Source organism: Ambystoma mexicanum, chromosome 7q, assembly GCF_040938575.1.
Source record: "Ambystoma mexicanum isolate Mex_15411 chromosome 7q, UKY_AmexF1_1, whole genome shotgun sequence".
Taxonomy (NCBI): Eukaryota; Metazoa; Chordata; class Amphibia; order Caudata; family Ambystomatidae; genus Ambystoma; species Ambystoma mexicanum.
The window spans coordinates 1,171,072,141-1,171,091,425 of record NC_090941.1 but is presented as its reverse complement, the minus strand read 5'-3'; the positions used below and the strand labels follow the sequence as shown (position 1 = coordinate 1,171,091,425).

General features: G+C 47.2%; 1 protein-coding gene across 1 annotated transcript in view; it reads left to right on the top strand.

Annotated features, from left to right (window-relative positions):
* LOC138528249 (mucin-4-like) overlaps positions 1-19,285 on the top strand; it is a 124,745-nt gene that overhangs the window by 8,230 nt on the left and 97,230 nt on the right. The window contains exons 2-4 of the mRNA XM_069639701.1: positions 7,098-8,147; positions 14,259-15,035; positions 16,083-16,988. Coding sequence (XP_069495802.1) covers positions 7,098-8,147; positions 14,259-15,035; positions 16,083-16,988 — 2,733 coding nt within the window. The remainder of the gene's footprint in view (positions 1-7,097; positions 8,148-14,258; positions 15,036-16,082; positions 16,989-19,285) is intronic.

Sequence of the window (19,285 nt, the reverse complement as noted above, 5' to 3'; positions counted from 1 at the left end):
AAATGCCACCAGTCCTGCTAATGGAGACTTTGCTAGTATCACTGGAAGAGATCCCACCTGTCCTGTTAAGGGAAACCTTGCATGTTTCACTGGAAGAAATGCCAACCTGTCCTGTTCAGGGAGACCTTGCTAGTATCCCTGGAAGAAATGCACCAGTCCTGTTCAGGGAGACTTTGCTAGTGTCACTGGAAGAAATGCCAGCCGTCATGTTCAGGGAGACGTTGCTAGTATAACTGGAACACATGCTACCAGTCATGCTCAGGGAGACCTTGGTAGTATAACTGGAATAAATGCCACCAGCCCTGTTCAGAGATACCTTGCGAGTATCACTGGAAGAAATGGTACCAGTCCTGTTCAGGGAGATCTTGCTAGTATAACTGGAAGAAATGCCACCAGTCCTGTTCAGGGAGACCTTGCTAGTATCCCTGGAAGAAATGCTACCAGTCCTGTTCAGGGAGACATTGCTAGTGTCACTGAAAGAAATGCCTCCACTCCTGTTCAGGGAGACCTTGCTAGTATCATTGGAGGAAATGCCACCAATCACGTTCAGGGAGACGTTGCTAGTATAACTGGAAGAAATGACACCAGTCCTGTTCAGGGAGACTTTGCTAGTATAACTGGAATAAATGCCACCAGTCCTGTTCAGGGAGACCTTGCTAGTAACCCTGAAAGAAATACTACCAGTTCTCTTCAGGAAGACCTTGCTAGTGTCACTAAAAGAAGTGCCACCACTCCTGTTCAGGGAGACGTTGCTAGTATCATTGGAAGAAATGCCACCAGTCTTGTTCAGGGAGACCTTGCTAATATCACTGGATGAAATGCCAGCAGTCCTGTTCAGGGAGACCTTGCTAGAATCACTGAAAGAAATGCCACAACTCCTGTTCAGGGAGACGTTGCTAGTACAATTGGAAGAAATGGCACCAGTCCTGTTCAGGGAGTCCTTGCTAACATCACTGGATGAAATGTCATCAGTCCTGTTCAGGGAGACCTTGCTTGTATCACTGGAAGAAATGCCAAACTGGCCTGTTCAGGGAGACCTTGCTAGTATCCCTGGAAGAAATGCCACCAGTCCTGTTCAGGGAGACCTTGCTAGTGACACTGAAAGATATGCCACCACTCCTGTTCAGGGAGACCTTGCTAGTATCATTGGAGGAAATGCCACCAGTCATGTTCAGAGAACCGATGCTAGTATAACTGGAACAAATGCTACCAGTCTTGCTCAGGGAGACCTTGCTAGTATAACTGGAATAAATGCCACAAGCCCTGTTCAGAGATACCTTGCTAGTATCACTGGAAGAAATGGTACCAGTCCTGTTCAGGGAGATCTTGCTAGTATAACTGGAAGAAATGCCACCAGTCCTGTTCAGGGAGACCTTGCTAGTATCCCTGGAAGAAATGCTACCAGTCCTGTTCAGGGAGACCTTGCTAGTGTCACTGAAGGAAATGCCTCCACTCCTGTTCAGGAAGACCTTGCTACTATCATTGGAGGAAATGCCACCAGTCCTGTTCAGGTAGACCTTGCTAGTACAACTGGAATAAAAGCCACCAGTCCTGTTCAGAGAGACCTTGCTAGTATCACTGGAAGAAATTCCACCAGTCCCAATCAGGGAGACCTTGTTAGAATCACTGGAAGAAATGCCACTAGCCCTGTTCAGGGAGACCTTGCTAGTATTTCTGGAGGAAATACTACCAGTCCTCTTCAGGGAGACCTTGCTAGTGTCACTGAAAGAAATGCCACCACTCCTGTTCAGGGAGACGTTGCTAGTATCATTGGAGGAAATGCCACAAGTCATGTTCAGGGGGACATTGCTAGTATAACTGGAAGAAATGCCACCAGTCCTGTTCAGGGCGACCTTACTAGTATAACTGGAATAAATGCCACCAGTCCTGTTCAGAGAGACCTGGCTAGTATCACTGGAAGAAATTCCACCAGTCCAATTCAGGGAGACCTTGCTAGTATCACTGGAAGAAATGCCACCAGTCTTGTTCAGGGAGACCTTGCTAGTGTCACTGAAAGAAATGCCACCACTCCTGTTCCGGGAGACCTTGCTAGTATCATTGGAAGAAATGGCACCAGTTCTGTTCAGGGAATCCTTGCTAATATCACTGGAAGAAATGCCACCAGACCTGATTGGGGGAACTTGCTTGTTTCACTGAAAGAAATGCCACCAGTCCTATTCAAGGAGACCCTGTTAGTATCACTGGAAGTAATGCTACCAGTTCTGTTCAAGGAGACCTTACTAGTATCACCGGAAGAAATGCCACCAGTCCTGTTAATGGGGATCTTGCTAGTATAACTGGAAGAAATGCCACTAGTCCTGTTCAGAGAGACCTTGCTAGTTTCACTGGAAGAAATGTCACCAGTCCTGTTCAGGGAGACGTTGCTAGTATCAGTGGAAGAAATGCCACCAGTCTTGTTCAGGGAGACCTTGCTAGTGTCACTGGAAGAGATGCCACCACTCCTGTTCAGGGAGACCTTGCTGGTATCATTGGAGGAAATGGTACCAGTCCTGTTCAGGCAGACTTTGCTAGTATAACTGGAAGAAATGCCACAAGATTTCATCAGGGAGACATTGCAAGTAACATTGGAAGAAACACCATCAGTCCTGTTTAGGGAGACCTTGCCAGTATCACTGGAAGAAATGCCACCAGTCCCGTTCAGAGAAACCTTGCTAGTATCACTGAAAGAAATGCCACAGTCATATTCAGGGAGACTTTGCTAGTAACACAGGAAGAATGCCACCAGTCCTGTTCAGGGAGAGTTTGCCAGTATCACTAGAAGAAACCCTACCAGTCCACTTCAGGGAGACCTTGCTAGTGTCACTGGAAGAAATGCCGCCAGTCTGTTCTGGGAGACCTTGCTAGTATCACTGGAAGAAATGCCACCAGTCCTGATGAGGGAGACATTGCTAGTGTCACTGGAAGAAATGCCACCAGTCCTGTTCAGGGAGACCTTGCTAGTATCACTGGAAATAATGCCACAGTCATGTTCAGGGAAACCTTGCTAGTATCACTGGAAGAAATGTCCCCAGTCATGTTCAGGGAAACCTTGCTAGCAACACTGGAAGAAACACCACCAGTTCTGGTGAGGGAGAACCTGCCAGTATCACTGGAAGAAATGCCACCAGTACTGATCAGGGGGACCTTGCTTGTATCACTTTTAGAAAAGCCACAAGTCCTGTTCAAGTAGACCCTGATAGTATCACTGGAAGAAATGCGACCAGTCCTGTTCAAGTAAACCTTGCAAGAAACACCACCAGTCCTGCTCAGAGAAAACTTGCTGGAATCACTGGAAGAAATGCCACCCATCTGTTTAGCGAGACCTTGCTAGTATCACTGGAAGAAATGCCACCAGTCCTGTTCAGGGAGACATTTCTGGTATCACTGGAAGAAATGCCACAAATCATGTTCAGGGAGACCTTGCTAGTATCACTGGAAGAAATTCCACCAGTCCCAATCAGGGAGACCTTGCTAGAATCACTGGAAGAAATGCCACCAGCCCTGTTTAGGGAGACGTTGCTAGTATCATTGGAGGAAATGCCACAAGTCATGTTCAAAGGGACATTGCTAGTATAACTGGAAGAAATGCCACCAGTCCTGTTCAGGGAGACCTTGCTAGAACAACTGGAATAAATGCCACCAGTCCTGTTCAGAGAGACCTGGCTAGTATCACTGGAAGAAATTCCACCTGTCCCATTCAGGGAGACCTTGCTAGTGTCACTGGAACACATGCTACCAGTCATGCTCAGGGAGACCTTGCTAGTATAACTGGAATAAATGCCACCAGCCCTGTTCAGAGATACCTTGCTAGTATCACTGGAAGAAATGGTACCAGTCCTGTTCAGGGAGATCTTGCTAGTATAACTGGAAGAAATGCCACCAGTCCTGTTCAGGGAGACCTTGCTAGTATCCCTGGAAGAAATGCTACCAGTCCTGTTCAGGGAGACCTTGCTAGTGTCACTGAAAGAAAGGCCTCCACTCCTGTTCAGGGAGACCTTGCTAGCAACACTGGAAGAAACACCACCAGTTCTGGTGAGGGAGAACCTGCCAGTATCACTGGAAGAAATGCCACCAGTACTGATCAGGGGGACCTTGCTTGTATCACTTTTAGAAAAGCCACAAGTCCTGTTCAAGTAGACCCTGATAGTATCACTGGAAGAAATGCGACCAGTCCTGTTCAAGTAAACCTTGCAAGAAACACCACCAGTCCTGTTCAGAGAAAACTTGCTGGAATCACTGGAAGAAATGACACCCATCTGTTTAGCGAGACCTTGCTAGTATCACTGGAAGAAATGCCACCAGTCCTGTTCAGGGAGACATTTCTGGTATCACTGGAAGAAATGCCACAAATCATGTTCAGGGAGACCTTGCTAGTATCACTGGAAGAAATTCCACCAGTCCCAATCAGGGAGACCTTGCTAGAATCACTGGAAGAAATGCCACCAGCCCTGTTTAGGGAGACCTTGCTAGTATTTCTGGATGAAATACTACCAGTCCTCTTCAGGGAGACCTTGCTAGTGTCACTGAAAGAAATGCCACCACTCCTGTTCAGGGAGACGTTGCTAGTATCATTGGAGGAAATGCCACAAGTCATGTTCAGAGGGACATTGCTAGTATAACTGGAAGAAATGCCACCAGTCCTGTTCAGGGAGACCTTGCTAGAACAACTGGAATAAATGCCACCAGTCCTGTTCAGAGAGACCTGGCTAGTATCACTGGAAGAAATTCCACCTGTCCCATTCAGGGAGACCTTGCTAGTGTCACTGGAACACATGCTACCAGTCATGCTCAGGGAGACCTTGCTAGTATAACTGGAATAAATGCCACCAGCCCTGTTCAGAGATACCTTGCTAGTATCACTGGAAGAAATGGTACCAGTCATGTTCAGGGACATCTTGCTAGTGTAACTGGAAGAAATGCCACCAGTCCTGTTCAGGGAGACCTTGCTAGTATCCCTGGAAGAAATGCTACCAGTCCTGTTCAGGGAGACCTTGCTAGTGTCACTGAAAGAAAGGCCTCCACTCCTGTTCAGGGAGACCTTGCTAGTATCAATGGAGGAAATGCCACCATTCACGTTCAGGGAGACGTTGCTAGTATAACTGGAAGAAATGACACCAGTCCTGTTCAGGGAGACCTTGCTAGTATAACTGGAATAAATGCCACCAGTCCTGTTCAGGGAGACCTTGCTAGTATCCCTGGAAGAAATACTACCAGTCCTCTTCAGGGAGACCTTGCTAGTGTCACTGAAAGAAATGCCACCACTCCTGTTCAGGGAGACCTTGCTAGTATCATTGGAGGAAATGCCACAAGTCATGTTCAGGGAGACCTTGCTAGTATAACTGGAATAAATGCCACCAGTCCTGTTCAGAGAGACCTGGCTAGAATCACTGGAAGAAATGCCACCAGTCCTGTTCAGGGAGACCTTGCTAGTATCACTGGAAGAAATTCCTCCAGTCTTGTTCAGGGAGACCTTGCTAATATCACTGGATGAAATGCCACCAGTCCTGTTCAGAGAGACCTTGCTAGAATCACTGAAAGAAATGCCACCACTCCTGTTCAGGGAGACCTTGCTAGTCCAATTGGAAGAAATGGCACCAGTCCTGTTCAGGGAGTCCTTGCTAATATCACTGGATGAAATGTCATCAGTCCTGTTCAGGGAGACCTTGCTTGTATCACTGTAAGACATGCAAACCTGTCCTGTTCAGGGAGACCTTGCTAGTATCCCTGGAAGAAATGCCACCAGTCCTGTTCAGGGAGACCTTGCTAGTGTCACTGAAAGAAATGCCACCACTCCTGTTCAGGGAGACCTTGCTAGTATCATTGGAGGAAATGCCACCAGTCATGTTCAGGGAGACAATGCTAGTATAACTGGAACAAATGCTACCAGTCTTGCTCAGGGAGGCCTTGCTAGTATAACTGGAATAAATGCCACAAGGCCTGTTCAGAGATACCTTGCTAGTATCACTGGAAGAAATGGTACCAGTCCTGTTCAGGGAGATCTTGCTAGTATAACTGGAAGAAATGCCACCAGTCCTGTTCAGGGAGACCTTGCTAGTATCCCTGGAAGAAATGCTACCAGTCCTGTTCAGGGAGACCTTGCTAGTGTCACTGAAGGAAATGCCTCCACTCCTGTTCAGGAAGACCTTGCTAGTATCATTGGAGGAAATGCCACCAGTCATGTTCAGGGAGACGTTGCTAGTATAACTGGAAGAAATGACACCAGTCCTGTTCAGGTAGACCTTGCTATTATAACTGGAATAAATGCCACCAGTCCTGTTCAGAGAGACTTTGCTAGTATCACTGGAAGAAATTCCACCAGTCCCAATCAGGGAGACCTTGCTAGAATCACTGGAAGAAATGCCATTAGCCCTGTTCAGGGAGACCTTGCTAGTATTTCTGGAAGAAATACTACCAGTCCTCTTCAGGGAGACCTTGCTAGTGTCACTGAAAGAAATGCCACCACTCCTGTTCAGGGAGACGTTGCTAGTATCATTGGAGGAAATGCCGCAAGTCATGTTCAGGGGGACGTTGCTAGTATAACTGGAAGAAATGCCACCAGTCCTGTTCAGGGAGACCTTGCTAGTATAACTGGAAAAAATGCCACCAGTCCTGTTCAGAGAGACCTGGCTAGTATCACTGGAAGAAATTCCACCAGTCCCAATCAAGGAGACCTTGCTAGAATCACTGGAAGAAATGCCACTAACCCTGTTCAGGGAGACCTTGCTAGTATTTCTGGAAGAAATACTACCAGTCCTCTTCAGGGAGACCTTGCTAGTGTCGCTGAAAGAAATGCCACCACTCCTGTTCAGGGAGATGTTGCTAGTATCATTGGAAGAAATGCCACCAGTCTTGTTCAGGGAGACCTTGCTAATATCACTGGATGAAATGCCAGCAGTCCTGTTCAGGGAGACCTTGCTAGAATCACTGAAAGAAATGCCACCATTCCTGTTCAGGGAGACCTTGTTAGTACAATTGGAAGAAATGGCACAAGTCCTGTTCAGGGAGTCCTTGCTAACATCACTGGATGAAATGTCACCAGTCCTGTTCAGGGAGACCTTGCTAATGTCACTGAAAGAAATGCCACCACTCCTGTTCAGGGAGACCTTGCTAGTATCATTGGAGGAAATGCCACCAGTCATGTTCAGGGAGACAATGCTAGTATAACTGGAACAAATGCTACCAGTCTTGCTCAGGGAGACCTTGCTAGTATAACTGGAATAAATGCCACAAGGCCTGTTCAGAGATACCTTGCTAGTATCACTGGAAGAAATGGTACCAGTCCTGTTCAGGGAGATCTTGCTAGTATAACTGGAAGAAATGCCACCAGTCCTGTTCAGGGAGACCTTGCTAGTATCCCTGGAAGAAATGCTACCAGTGCTGTTCAGGGAGACCTTGCTAGTGTCACTGAAGGAAATGCCTCCACTCCTGTTCAGGAAGACCTTGCTAGTATCATTGGAGGAAATGCCACCAGTCATGTTCAGGGAGACGTTGCTAGTATAACTGGAAGAAATGACACCAGTCCTGTTCAGGTAGACCTTGTTATTATAACTGGAATAAATGCCACCAGTCCTGTTCAGAGAGACCTTGCTAGTATCACTGGAAGAAATTCCACCAGTCCCAATCAGGGAGACCTTGCTAGAATCACTGGAAGAAATGCCATTAGCCCTGTTCAGGGAGACCTTGCTAGTATTTCTGGAAGAAATACTACCAGTCCTCTTCAGGGAGACCTTGCTAGTGTCACTGAAAGAAATGCCACCACTCCTGTTCAGGGAGACGTTGCTAGTATCATTGGAGGAAATGCCGCAAGTCATGTTCAGGGGGACGTTGCTAGTATAACTGGAAGAAATGCCACCAGTCCTGTTCAGGGAGACCTTGCTAGTATAACTGGAAAAAATGCCACCAGTCCTGTTCAGAGAGACCTGGCTAGTATCACTGGAAGAAATTCCACCAGTCCCAATCAAGGAGACCTTGCTAGAATCACTGGAAGAAATGCCACTAACCCTGTTCAGGGAGACCTTGCTAGTATTTCTGCAAGAAATACTACCAGTCCTCTTCAGGGAGACCTTGCTAGTGTCGCTGAAAGAAATGCCACCACTCCTGTTCAGGGAGATGTTGCTAGTATCATTGGAAGAAATGCCACCAGTCTTGTTCAGGGAGACCTTGCTAATATCACTGGATGAAATGCCAGCAGTCCTGTTCAGGGAGACCTTGCTAGAATCACTGAAAGAAATGCCACCATTCCTGTTCAGGGAGACCTTGCTAGTACAATTGGAAGAAATGGCACCAGTCCTGTTCAGGGAGTCCTTGCTAACATCACTGGATGAAATGCCATCAGTCCTGTTCAGGGAGACCTTGCTTGTATCACTGGAAGAAATGCCAACCTGGCCTTTTCAGGGAGACCTTGCTAGTATCCCTGGAAGAAATGCCACCAGTCCTGTTCAGGGAGACCTTGCTAGTCTCACTGAAAGAAATGCCACCACTCCTGTTCGTTCAGGGAGACCTTGCTAGTATCATTGGAGGAAATGCCACCAGTCATGTTCAGGGAGACAATGCTAGTATAACTGGAACAAATGCTACCAGTCTTGCTCAGTGAGACCTTGCTAGTATAACTGGAATAAATGCCACAAGCCCTGTTCAGAGATACCTTGCTAGTATCACTGGAAGAAATGGTACCAGTCCTGTTCAGGGAGATCTTGCTAGTATAACTGGAAGAAATGCCACCAGTCCTGTTCAGGGAGACCTTGCTAGTATCCCTGGAAGAAATGCTACCAGTCCTGTTCAGGGAGACCTTGCTAGTATCATTGGAGGAAATGCCACCAGTCATGTTCAGGGAGACGTTGCCAGTATAACTGGAAGAAATGACACAAGTCCTGTTCAGGTAGATCTTGCTAGTACAACTGGAATAAAAGCCACCAGTCCTGTTCAGAGAGACCTTGCTAGTATAACTGGAAGAAATTCCACCAGTCACAATCAGGGAGACCTTGCTAGAATCACTGGAAGAAATGCCACTAGCCCTGTTCAGGGAGACCTTGCTAGTATTTCTGGAAGAAATACTACCAGTCCTCTTCAGGGAGACCTTGCTAGTGTCACTGAAAGAAATGCCACCACTCCTGTTCAGGGAGACGTTGCTAGTATCACTGGAGAAAATGCCACAAGTCATGTTCAGGGGGACATTGCTAGTATAACTGGAAGAAATGCCACCAGTCCTGTTCAGGGAGACCTTGCTAGTATAACTGGAATAAATGCCACCAGTCCTGTTCAGAGAGACCTGGCTAGTATGACTGTTAGAAATTCCACCAGTCCCATTCAGGGAGACCTTGCTAGAATCACTGGAAGAAATGCCACCAGTCCTGTTCAGGGAGGCCTTGCCAGTATCACTGGAAGAAATGCCACCAGTCTTGTTCAGGGAGACCTTGCTAGTGTCACTGAAAGAAATGCCACCACTCCTGTTCCGGGAGACCTTGCAAGTATCATTGGAAGAAATGGCAACAGTTCTGTTCAGGGAATCCTTGCTAATATCACTGGAAGAAATGCCACCAGACCTGATTGGGGGAACTTGCTTGTTTCACTTAAAGAAATGCCACCAGTCCTATTCAAGGAGACCCTGTTAGTATCACTGGAAGTCATGCCACCAGTTCTGTTCAAGGAGACCTTACTAGTATCACCGGAAGAAATGCCACCAGTCCTGTTAATGGGGATCTTGCTTGTATAACTGGAAGAAATGCCACTAGTCCTGTTCAGAGAGACCTTGCTAGTAACACTGGAAGTAATGTCACCAGTCCTGTTCAGGGAGACGTTGCTAGTATCAGTGGAAGAAATGCCACCAGTCTTGTTCAGGGAGACCTTGCTAGTGTCACTGGATGAAATGTCCTCAGTCCTGTTCAGGGAGATCTTGCTTGTATCACTGTAAGAAATGCCAACCTGTCCTGTTCAGGGAGACCTTGATAGTATCCCTGGAAGAAATGCCACCAGTCCTGTTCAGGGAGACCTTGCTAGTGTCACTGAAAGAAATGCCACCATTCCTGTTCAGGGAGACCTTGCTAGTATCATTGGAGGAAATGCCACCAGTCATGTTCAGGGAGACGATGCTAGTATCACTGGAACAAATGCTACCAGTCTTGCTCAGGGAGACCTTGCTAGTATAACAGGAATAAATGCCACAAGGCCTGTTCAGAGATACCTTGCTAGTATCACTGGAAGAAATGGTACCAGTCCTGTTCAGGGAGATCTTGCTAGTATAACTGGAAGAAATGCCACCAGTCCTGTTCAGGGAGACATTGCTAATATCACTGGAAGAAATGCCCCCATTCTTGTTCAGGGAGACCTTGCTAGTGTCACTGGAAGAAATGCCACCACTCCTGTTCAGGGAGACCTTGCTAGTATTACTGGAAGAAACACCACCAGTTCAGTTCAGGGAAACCTTGCTGGAATCACTGGAAGAAATGTCACCCATTCTGCTCACTGGAAGAAACACCACCAGTCCTGTTCAGGGAGAAATTGCTAGTATCAATGGAAGAAATGCCACAAATCATGTTCAGGGAGAACTTCCTAGTATCACTGGAAGAAACACTACCGGTCCTGTTCAGGGAGACCTTGCTAGTATCAATGGACGAAAAACCACCATTCCTGGTGAGGGAGACCTTGCAAGTATCACTGTGAGAAATGCCATCAGTCCTGTTCAGAGAGAACTTGCAAGTTTGACTGGAAGAAATGCCACCAGTCCAGTTTAGAGAGACCTTGCTAGTATCACTGGAAGAAATGCTGCAGTCATGTTCAGGGAGGCCTTGCCAGTATCACTGGAATAAATGCCACCGGACCTGATCAGGGAGACATTGCTTGTATAACTGGAAGAAATGCCACCAGTCAAATTCAGGGAGACCTTGCTAGTATCACTGGAATAAACACCACCATTCCTGTTCAGGGTGTCCTTGCTCATATCACTGGAAGAAATGTAACCAGTTCTGTTCACGGAGACCTTGCCAGTATCACTGGAGGAAATTTCACCAGTCCTGTTGAGGGAGACCTTGCTAGTATCACTGGAAGAGATGCCACAGTCCGGATGAGGGAGGCATTGATAGTATCACTGGAAGAAATGCCAACAGTCCTGATCAGTGAGAACTTGATAGTATCACTGGAAGAAATGCCACCAGTCCTGCTAATGGAGACTTTGCTAGTATCACTGGAAGAGATCCCACCTGTCCTGTTCAGGGAGACCTTGCTAGTATCCCTGGAAGAAATGCCACGAGTCCTGTTCAGGGAGACTTTGCTAGTGTCACTGAAAGAAATGCCACCCGTCATGTTCAGGGAGATGTTGCTAGTATAACTGGAACAAATGCTACCAGTCCTGCTCAGGGAGACCTTGCTAGTATAACTGGAATAAATGCCACCAGCCCTGTTCAGAGATACCTTGCTAGTATCACTGGAGGAAATGGTACCAGTCCTGTTCAGGGAGATCTTGCTAGTATAACTGGAAGAAATGCCACCAGTCCTGTTCAGGGAGACCTTGCTAGTATCCCTGGAAGAAATGCTACCATTCCTGTTCAGGGAGACCTTGCTAGTGTCACTGAAAGAAATGCCTCCACTCCTGTTCAGGGAGACCTTGCTAGTATCATTGGAAGACATGGCACCAGTCCTGTTCAGGGAGTCCTTGCTAATATCACTGGATGAAATGTCATCTGTCCTGTTCAGGGAGACCATGCTTGTATCACTGGAAGAAATGCCACCAGTCCTGTTCAGGAAAACCTTGCCAGTATCACTTGAAGGAATGCCACCAGACCTGAGTTGGGCACCTTGCTTGTTTCACTGAAAGAAATGTCACCTGTTCTGTTCAAGGAGACCTTACTAGTGTCACTGAAAGAAATACCACCACTCCTGTTCAGGGAGACCTTGCTAGTATCACTGGAAGACATGGCACCAGTCCTGTTCAGGGAGTCCTTGCTAATATCACTGGATGAAATGTCATCAGTCCTGTTCAGGGATACCATGCTTGTATCACTGGAAGAAATGCCACCAGTCCTGTTCAGGAAAACCTTGCCAGTATCACTTGAAGGAATGCCACCAGACCTGATATGGGCACCTTGCTTTGTTTCACTGAAAGAAATGCCACCAGTTCTGTTCAAGGAGACCTTACTAGTATCACTGGAAGAAATGCCACCAGTCCTTTTCATGGGGATCTTGCTAGTATAACTGGAAGAAATGCCACCAGTCCTGTTCAGAGAGACCTTGCTAGTATCACTGGAAGCAATTCCACCAGTCCCATTCAGGGAGACCATGCTAGTATCACTGGAAGAAATGCCACCAGTCCTGTTCAGGGAGACATTGCTAGTATCACTGGAAGAAATGCCCCCATTCTTGTTCAGGGAGACCTTGCTAGTATTACTGGAAGAAACACCACCAGTTCAGTTCAGGGAAACCTTGCTGGAATCACTGGAAGAAATGTCACCCATTCTGCTCACTGGAAGAAACACCACCAGTCCTGTTCAGGGAGACATTGCTAGTATCAATGGAAGAAATGCCACATATCATGTTCAGGGAGACCTTCCTGGTATCACTGGAAGAAACACTACCGGTCCTGTTCAGGGAGACATTGCTAGTATCACTGTGAGAAATGCCATCAGTCCTGTTGAGAGAAAACTTGCAAGTTTGACTGGAAGAAAGGCCACCAGTTCAGTTTAGAGAGACCTTGCTAATATCACTGGAAGAATTGCCATCAGTCCTGTTCAGGGAGACATTGCTAGAATCACTGGAAGAAATGCTGCAGTCATGTTCAGGGAGGCCTTGCCAGTATCACTGGAATAAATGCCACCGGACCTGATCAGGGAGACATTGCTTGTATAACTGGAAGAAATGCCACCAGTCCTATTCAGGGAGACCTTGCTATTATCACTGGAATAAACACCACCATTCCTGTTCAGGACGACCTTGCTAGTATCATTGGAAGAAATGACACCAGTCCTGTTCAGGGTGTCCTTGCTCATATCACTGGAAGAAATGTAACCAGTTCTGTTCACGGAGACCTTGCCAGTATCACTGGAGGAAATTTCACCAGTCCTGTTGAGGGAGACCTTGCTAGTATCACTGGAAGAGATGCCAACAGTCCTGATCAGGGAGAACTTGATAGTATCACTCGAAGAAATGCCACCAGTCCTGCTAATGGAGACTTTCCTAGTATCACTGGAAGAGATCCCACCTGTCCTGTTAAGGGAAACCTTGCAAGTTTCACTGGGAGAAATGCCAACCTGTCCTGTTCAGGGAGACCTTGTTAGTATCCCTGGAAGAAATGCACCAGTCCTGTTCAGGGAGACTTTGCTAGTGTCACTGGAAGAAATGCCAGCCGTCATGTTCAGGGAGACGTTGCTAGTATAACTGGAACACATGCTACCAGTCATGCTCAGGGAGACCTTGCTAGTATAACTGGAATAAATGCCACCAGCCCTGTTCAGAGATACCTTGCTAGTATCACTGGAAGAAATGGTACCAGTCCTGTTCAGGGAGATCTTGCTAGTATAACTGGAAGAAATGCCACCAGTCCTGTTCAGGGAGACCTTGCTAGTATCCCTGGAAGAAATGCTACCAGTCCTGTTCAGGGAGACATTGCTAGTGTCACTGAAAGAAATGCCTCCACTCCTGTTCAGGGAGACCTTGCTAGTATCATTGGAGGAAATGCCACCAGTCACGTTCAGGGAGACGTTGCTAGTATAACTGGAAGAAATGACACCAGTCCTGTTCAGGGAGACCTTGCTAGTATAACTGGAATAAATGCCACCAGTCCTGTTCAGGGAGACCTTGCTAGTAACCCTGAAAGGAATACTACCAGTCCTCTTCAGGGAGACCTTGCTAGTGTCACTAAAAGAAGTGCCACCACTCCTGTTCAGGGAGACGTTGCTAGTATCATTGGAAGAAATGCCACCAGTCTTGTTCAGGGAGACCTTGCTAATATCACTGGATGAAATGCCAGCAATCCTGTTCAGGGAGACCTTGCTAGAATCACTGAAAGAAATGCCACCACTCCTGTTCAGGGAGACGTTGCTAGAACAATTGGAAGAAATGGCACCAGTCCTGTTCAGGGAGTCCTTGCTAACATCACTGGATGAAATGTCATCAGTCCTGTTCAGGGAGACCTTGCTTGTATCACTGGAAGAAATGCCACCTGGCCTGTTCAGGGAGACCTTGCTAGTATCCCTGGAAGAAATGCCACCAGTCCTGTTCAGGGAGACCTTGCTAGTGACACTGAAAGAAATGCCACCACTCCTGTTCAGGGAGACCTTGCTAGTATCATTGGAGGAAATGCCACCAGTCATGTTCAGAGAGACGATGCTAACATAACTGGAACAAATGCTACCAGTCTTGCTCAGGGAGACCTTGCTAGTATAACTGGAATAAATGCCACAAGCCCTGTTCAGAGATACCTTGCTAGTATCACTGGAAGAAATGGTACCAGTCCTGTTCAGGGAGATCTTGCTAGTATAACTGGAAGAAATGCCACCAGTCCTGTTCAGGGAGACCTTGCTAGTATCCCTGAAAGAAATGCTACCAGTCCTGTTCAGGGAGACCTTGCTAGTGTCACTGAAGGAAATGCCTCCACTCCTGTTCAGGAAGACCTTGCTAGTATCATTGGAGGAAATGCCACCAGTCCTGTTCAGGTAGACCTTGCTAGTACAACTGGAATAAAAGCCACCAGTCCTGTTCAGAGAGACCTTGCTAGTATCACTGGAAGAAATTCCACCAGTCCCAATCAGGGAGACCTTGTTAGAATCACTGGAAGAAATGCCACTAGCCCTGTTCAGGGAGACCTTGCTAGTATTTCTGGAGGAAATACTACCAGTCCTCTTCAGGGAGACCTTGCTAGTGTCACTGAAAGAAATGCTACCACTCCTGTTCAGGGAGACGTTGCTAGTATCATTGGAGGAAATGCCACAAGTCATGGTCAGGGGGACATTGCTAGTATAACTGGAAGAAATGCCACCAGTCCTGTTCAGGGAGACCTTACTAGTATAACTGGAATAAATGCCACCAGTCCTGTTCAGAGTGACCTGGCTAGTATCACTGGAAGAAATTCCACCAGTCCCATTCAGGGAGACCTTGCTAGAATCACTGGAAGAAATGCCACCAGTCCTGTTCAGGGAGACCTTGCTAGTATCACTGGAAGAAATGCCACCAGTCTTGTTCAGGGAGACCTTGCTAGTGTCACTGAAAGAAATGCCACCACTCCTGTTCCGGGAGACCTTGCTAGTATTTCTGGAGGAAATACTACCAGTCCTCTTCAGGGAGACCTTGCTAGTGTCACTGAAAGAAATGCTACCACTCCTGTTCAGGGAGACGTTGCTAGTATCATTGGAGGAAATGCCACAAGTCATGGTCAGGGGGACATTGCTAGTATAACTGGAAGAAATGCCACCAGTCCTGTTCAGGGAGACCTTACTAGTATAACTGGAATAAATGCCACCAGTCCTGTTCAGAGTGACCTGGCTAGTATCACTGGAAGAAATTCCACCAGTCCCATTCAGGGAGACCTTGCTAGAATCACTGGAAGAAATGCCACGAGTCCTGTTCAGGGAGACCTTGCTAGTATCACTGGAAGAAATGCCACCAGTCCTGTTCAGGGAGACCTTGCTAGTAACCCTGAAAGGAATACTACCAGTCCTCTTCAGGCAGACCTTGCTAGTGTCACTAAAAGAAGTGCCACCACTCCTGTTCAGGGAGACGTTGCTAGTATCATTGGAAGAAATGCCACCAGTCTTGTTCAGGGAGACCTTGCTAATATCACTGGATGAAATGCCAGCAGTCCTGTTCAGGGAGACCTTGCTAGAATCACTGAAAGAAATGCCACCACTCCTGTTCAGGGAGACGTTGCTAGAAAAATTGGAAGAAATGGCACCAGTCCTGTTCAGGGAGTCCTTGCTAACATCACTGGATGAAATGTCATCAGTCCTGTTCAGGGAGACCTTGCTTGTATCACTGGAAGAAATGCCACCTGGCCTGTTCAGGGAGACCTTGCTAGTATCCCTGGAAGAAATGCCACCAGTCCTGTTCAGGGAGACCTTGCTAGTGACACTGAAAGAAATGCCACCACTCCTGTTCAGGGAGACCTTGCTAGTATCATTGGAGGAAATGCCACCAGTCATGTTCAGAGAGACGATGCTAACATAACTGGAACAAATGCTACCAGTCTTGCTCAGGGAGACCTTGCTAGTATAACTGGAATAAATGCCACAAGCCCTGTTCAGAGATACCTTGCTAGTATCACTGGAAGAAATGGTACCAGTCCTGTTCAGGGAGATCTTGCTAGTATAACTGGAAGAAATGCCACCAGTCCTGTTCAGGGAGACCTTGCTAGTATCCCTGAAAGAAATGCTACCAGTCCTGTTCAGGGAGACCTTGCTAGTGTCACTGAAGGAAATGCCTCCACTCCTGTTCAGGAAGACCTTGCTAGTATCATTGGAGGAAATGCCACCAGTCCTGTTCAGGTAGACCTTGCTAGTACAACTGGAATAAAAGCCACCAGTCCTGTTCAGAGAGACCTTGCTAGTATCACTGGAAGAAATTCCACCAGTCCCAATCAGGGAGACCTTGTTAGAATCACTGGAAGAAATGCCACTAGCCCTGTTCAGGGAGACCTTGCTAGTATTTCTGGAGGAAATACTCCCAGTCCTCTTCAGGGAGACCTTGCTAGTGTCACTGAAAGAAATGCCACCACTCCTGTTCAGGGAGACATTGCTAGTATCATTGGAGGAAATGCCACAAGTCATGTTCAGAGGGACATTGCTAGTATAACTGGAAGAAAAGCCACCAGTCCTGTTCAGGGAGACCTTGCTAGAACAACTGGAATAAATGCCACCAGTCCTGTTCAGAGAGACATGGCTAGTATCACTGGAAGAAATTCCACCTGTCCCATTCAGGGAGACCTTGCTAGTGTCACTGGAACACATGCTACCAGTCATGCTCAGGGAGACCTTGCTAGTATAACTGGAATAAATGCCACCAGCCCTGTTCAGAGATACCTTGCTAGTATCACTGGAAGAAATGGTACCAGTCCTGTTCAGGGAGATCTTGCTAGTATAACTGGAAGAAATGCCACCAGTCCTGTTCAGGGAGACCTTGCTAGTATCCCTGGAAGAAATGCTACCAGTCCTGTTCAGGGAGACCTTGCTAGTGTCACTTAAAGAAATGCCTCCACTCCTGTTCAGGGAGACCTTGCTAGTATCATTGGAGGAAATGCCACCATTCACGTTCAGGGAGACGTTGCTAGTATAACTGGAAGAAATGACACCAATCCTGTTCAGGGAGACCTTGCTAGTATAACTGGAATAAATGCCACCAGTCCTGTTCAGGGAGACCTTGCTAGTATCCCTGGAAGAAATACTACCAGTCCTCTTCAGGGAGACCTTGCTAGTGTCACTGAAAGAAATGCCACCACTCCTGTTCAGGGAGACCTTGCTAGTATCATTGGAGGAAATGCCACAAGTCATGTTCAGGGAGACCTTGCTAGTATAACTGGAAGAAATTCCTCCAGTCTTGTTCAGGGAGACCTTGCTAATATCACTGGATGAAATGCCACCAGTTCTGGTCAGGGAGACCTTGCTAGAATCACTGAAAGAAATGCCACCACTCCTGTTCAGGGAGACCTTGCTAGTCCAATTGGAAGAAATGGCACCAGTCCTGTACAGGGAGTCCTTGCTAATATCACTGGATGAAATGTCATCAGTCCTGTTCAGGGAGACCTTGCTTGTATCACTGTAAGAAATGCCAACCTGTCCTGTTCAGGGAGACCTTGCTAGTATCCCTGGAAGAAATGCCACCAGTCCTGTTCAGGGAGACCTTGCTAGTGTCACTGAAAGAAATGCCACCACTCCTGTTCAGGGAGACCTTGCTAGTATCATTGGAGGAAATGCCACCAGTCATGTTCAGGGAGACAATGCTAGTATAACTGGAACAAATGCTACCAGTCTTGCTCAGGGAGACCTTGCTAGTATAACTGGAATAAATGCCACAAGGCCTGTTCAGAGATACCTTGCTAGTATCACTGGAAGAAATGGTACCAGTCCTGTTCAGGGAGATCTTGCTAGTATAACTGGAAGAAATGCCACCAGTCCTGTTCAGGGAGACCTTGCTAGTATCCCTGGAAGAAATGCTACCAGTCCTGTTCAGGGAGACCTTGCTAGTGTCACTGAAGGAAATGCCTCCACTCCTGTTCAGGAAGACCTTGCTAGTATCATTGTCGGAAATGCCACCAGTCATGTTCAGGGAGACATTGCTAGTATAACTGGAAGAAATGACACCAGTCCTGTTCAGGTAGACCTTGCTGGTATAACTGGAATAAATGCCACCAGTCCTGTTCAGAGAGACCTTGCTAGTATCACTGGAAGAAATTCCACCAGTCCCAATCAGGGAGACCTTGCTAGAATCACTGGAAGAAATGCCACTAGCCCTGTTCAGGGAGACCTTGCTAGTATTTCTGGAAGAAATACTACCAGTCCTCTTCAGGGAGACCTTGCTAGTGTCACTGAAAGAAATGCCACCACTCCTGTTCAGGGAGACGTTGCTAGTATCATTGGAGGAAATGCCACAAGTCATGTTCAGGGGGACGTTGCTAGTATAACTGGAAGAAATGCCACCAGTCCTGTTCAGGGAGACCTTGCTAGTATAACTGGAATAAATGCCACCAGTCCTGTTCAGAGAGACCTGGCTAGTATCACTGGAAGAAATTCCACCAGTCCAAATCAAGGAGACCTTGCTAGAATCACTGGAAGAAATGCCACTAGCCCTGTTCAGGGAGACCTTGCTAGTATTTCTGGAAGAAATACTACCAGTCCTCTTCAGGGAGACCTTGCTAGTGTCGCTGAAAGAAATGCCACCACTCCTGTTCAGGGAGACGTTGCTAGTATCATTGGAAGAAATGCCACCAGTCTTGTTCATGGAGACCTTGCTAATATCACTGGATGAAATGCCAGCAGTCCTGTTCAGGGAGACCTTGCTAGAATCACTGAAAGAAATGCCACCATTCCTGTTCAGGGAGACCTTGCTAGTACAATTGGAAGAAATGGCACCAGTCCTGTTCAGGGAGTCCTTGCTAACATCACTGGATGAAATGTCATCAGTCCTGTTCAGGGAGACCTTGCTTGTATCACTGGAAGAAATGCCAACCTGGCCTTTTAAGGGAGACCTTGCTAGTATCCCTGGAAGAAAGGCCACCAGTCCTGTTCAGGGAGACCTTGCTAGTCTCACTGAAAGAAATGCCACCACTCCTGTTCAGGAAGACCTTGCTAGTATCATTGGAGGAAATGCC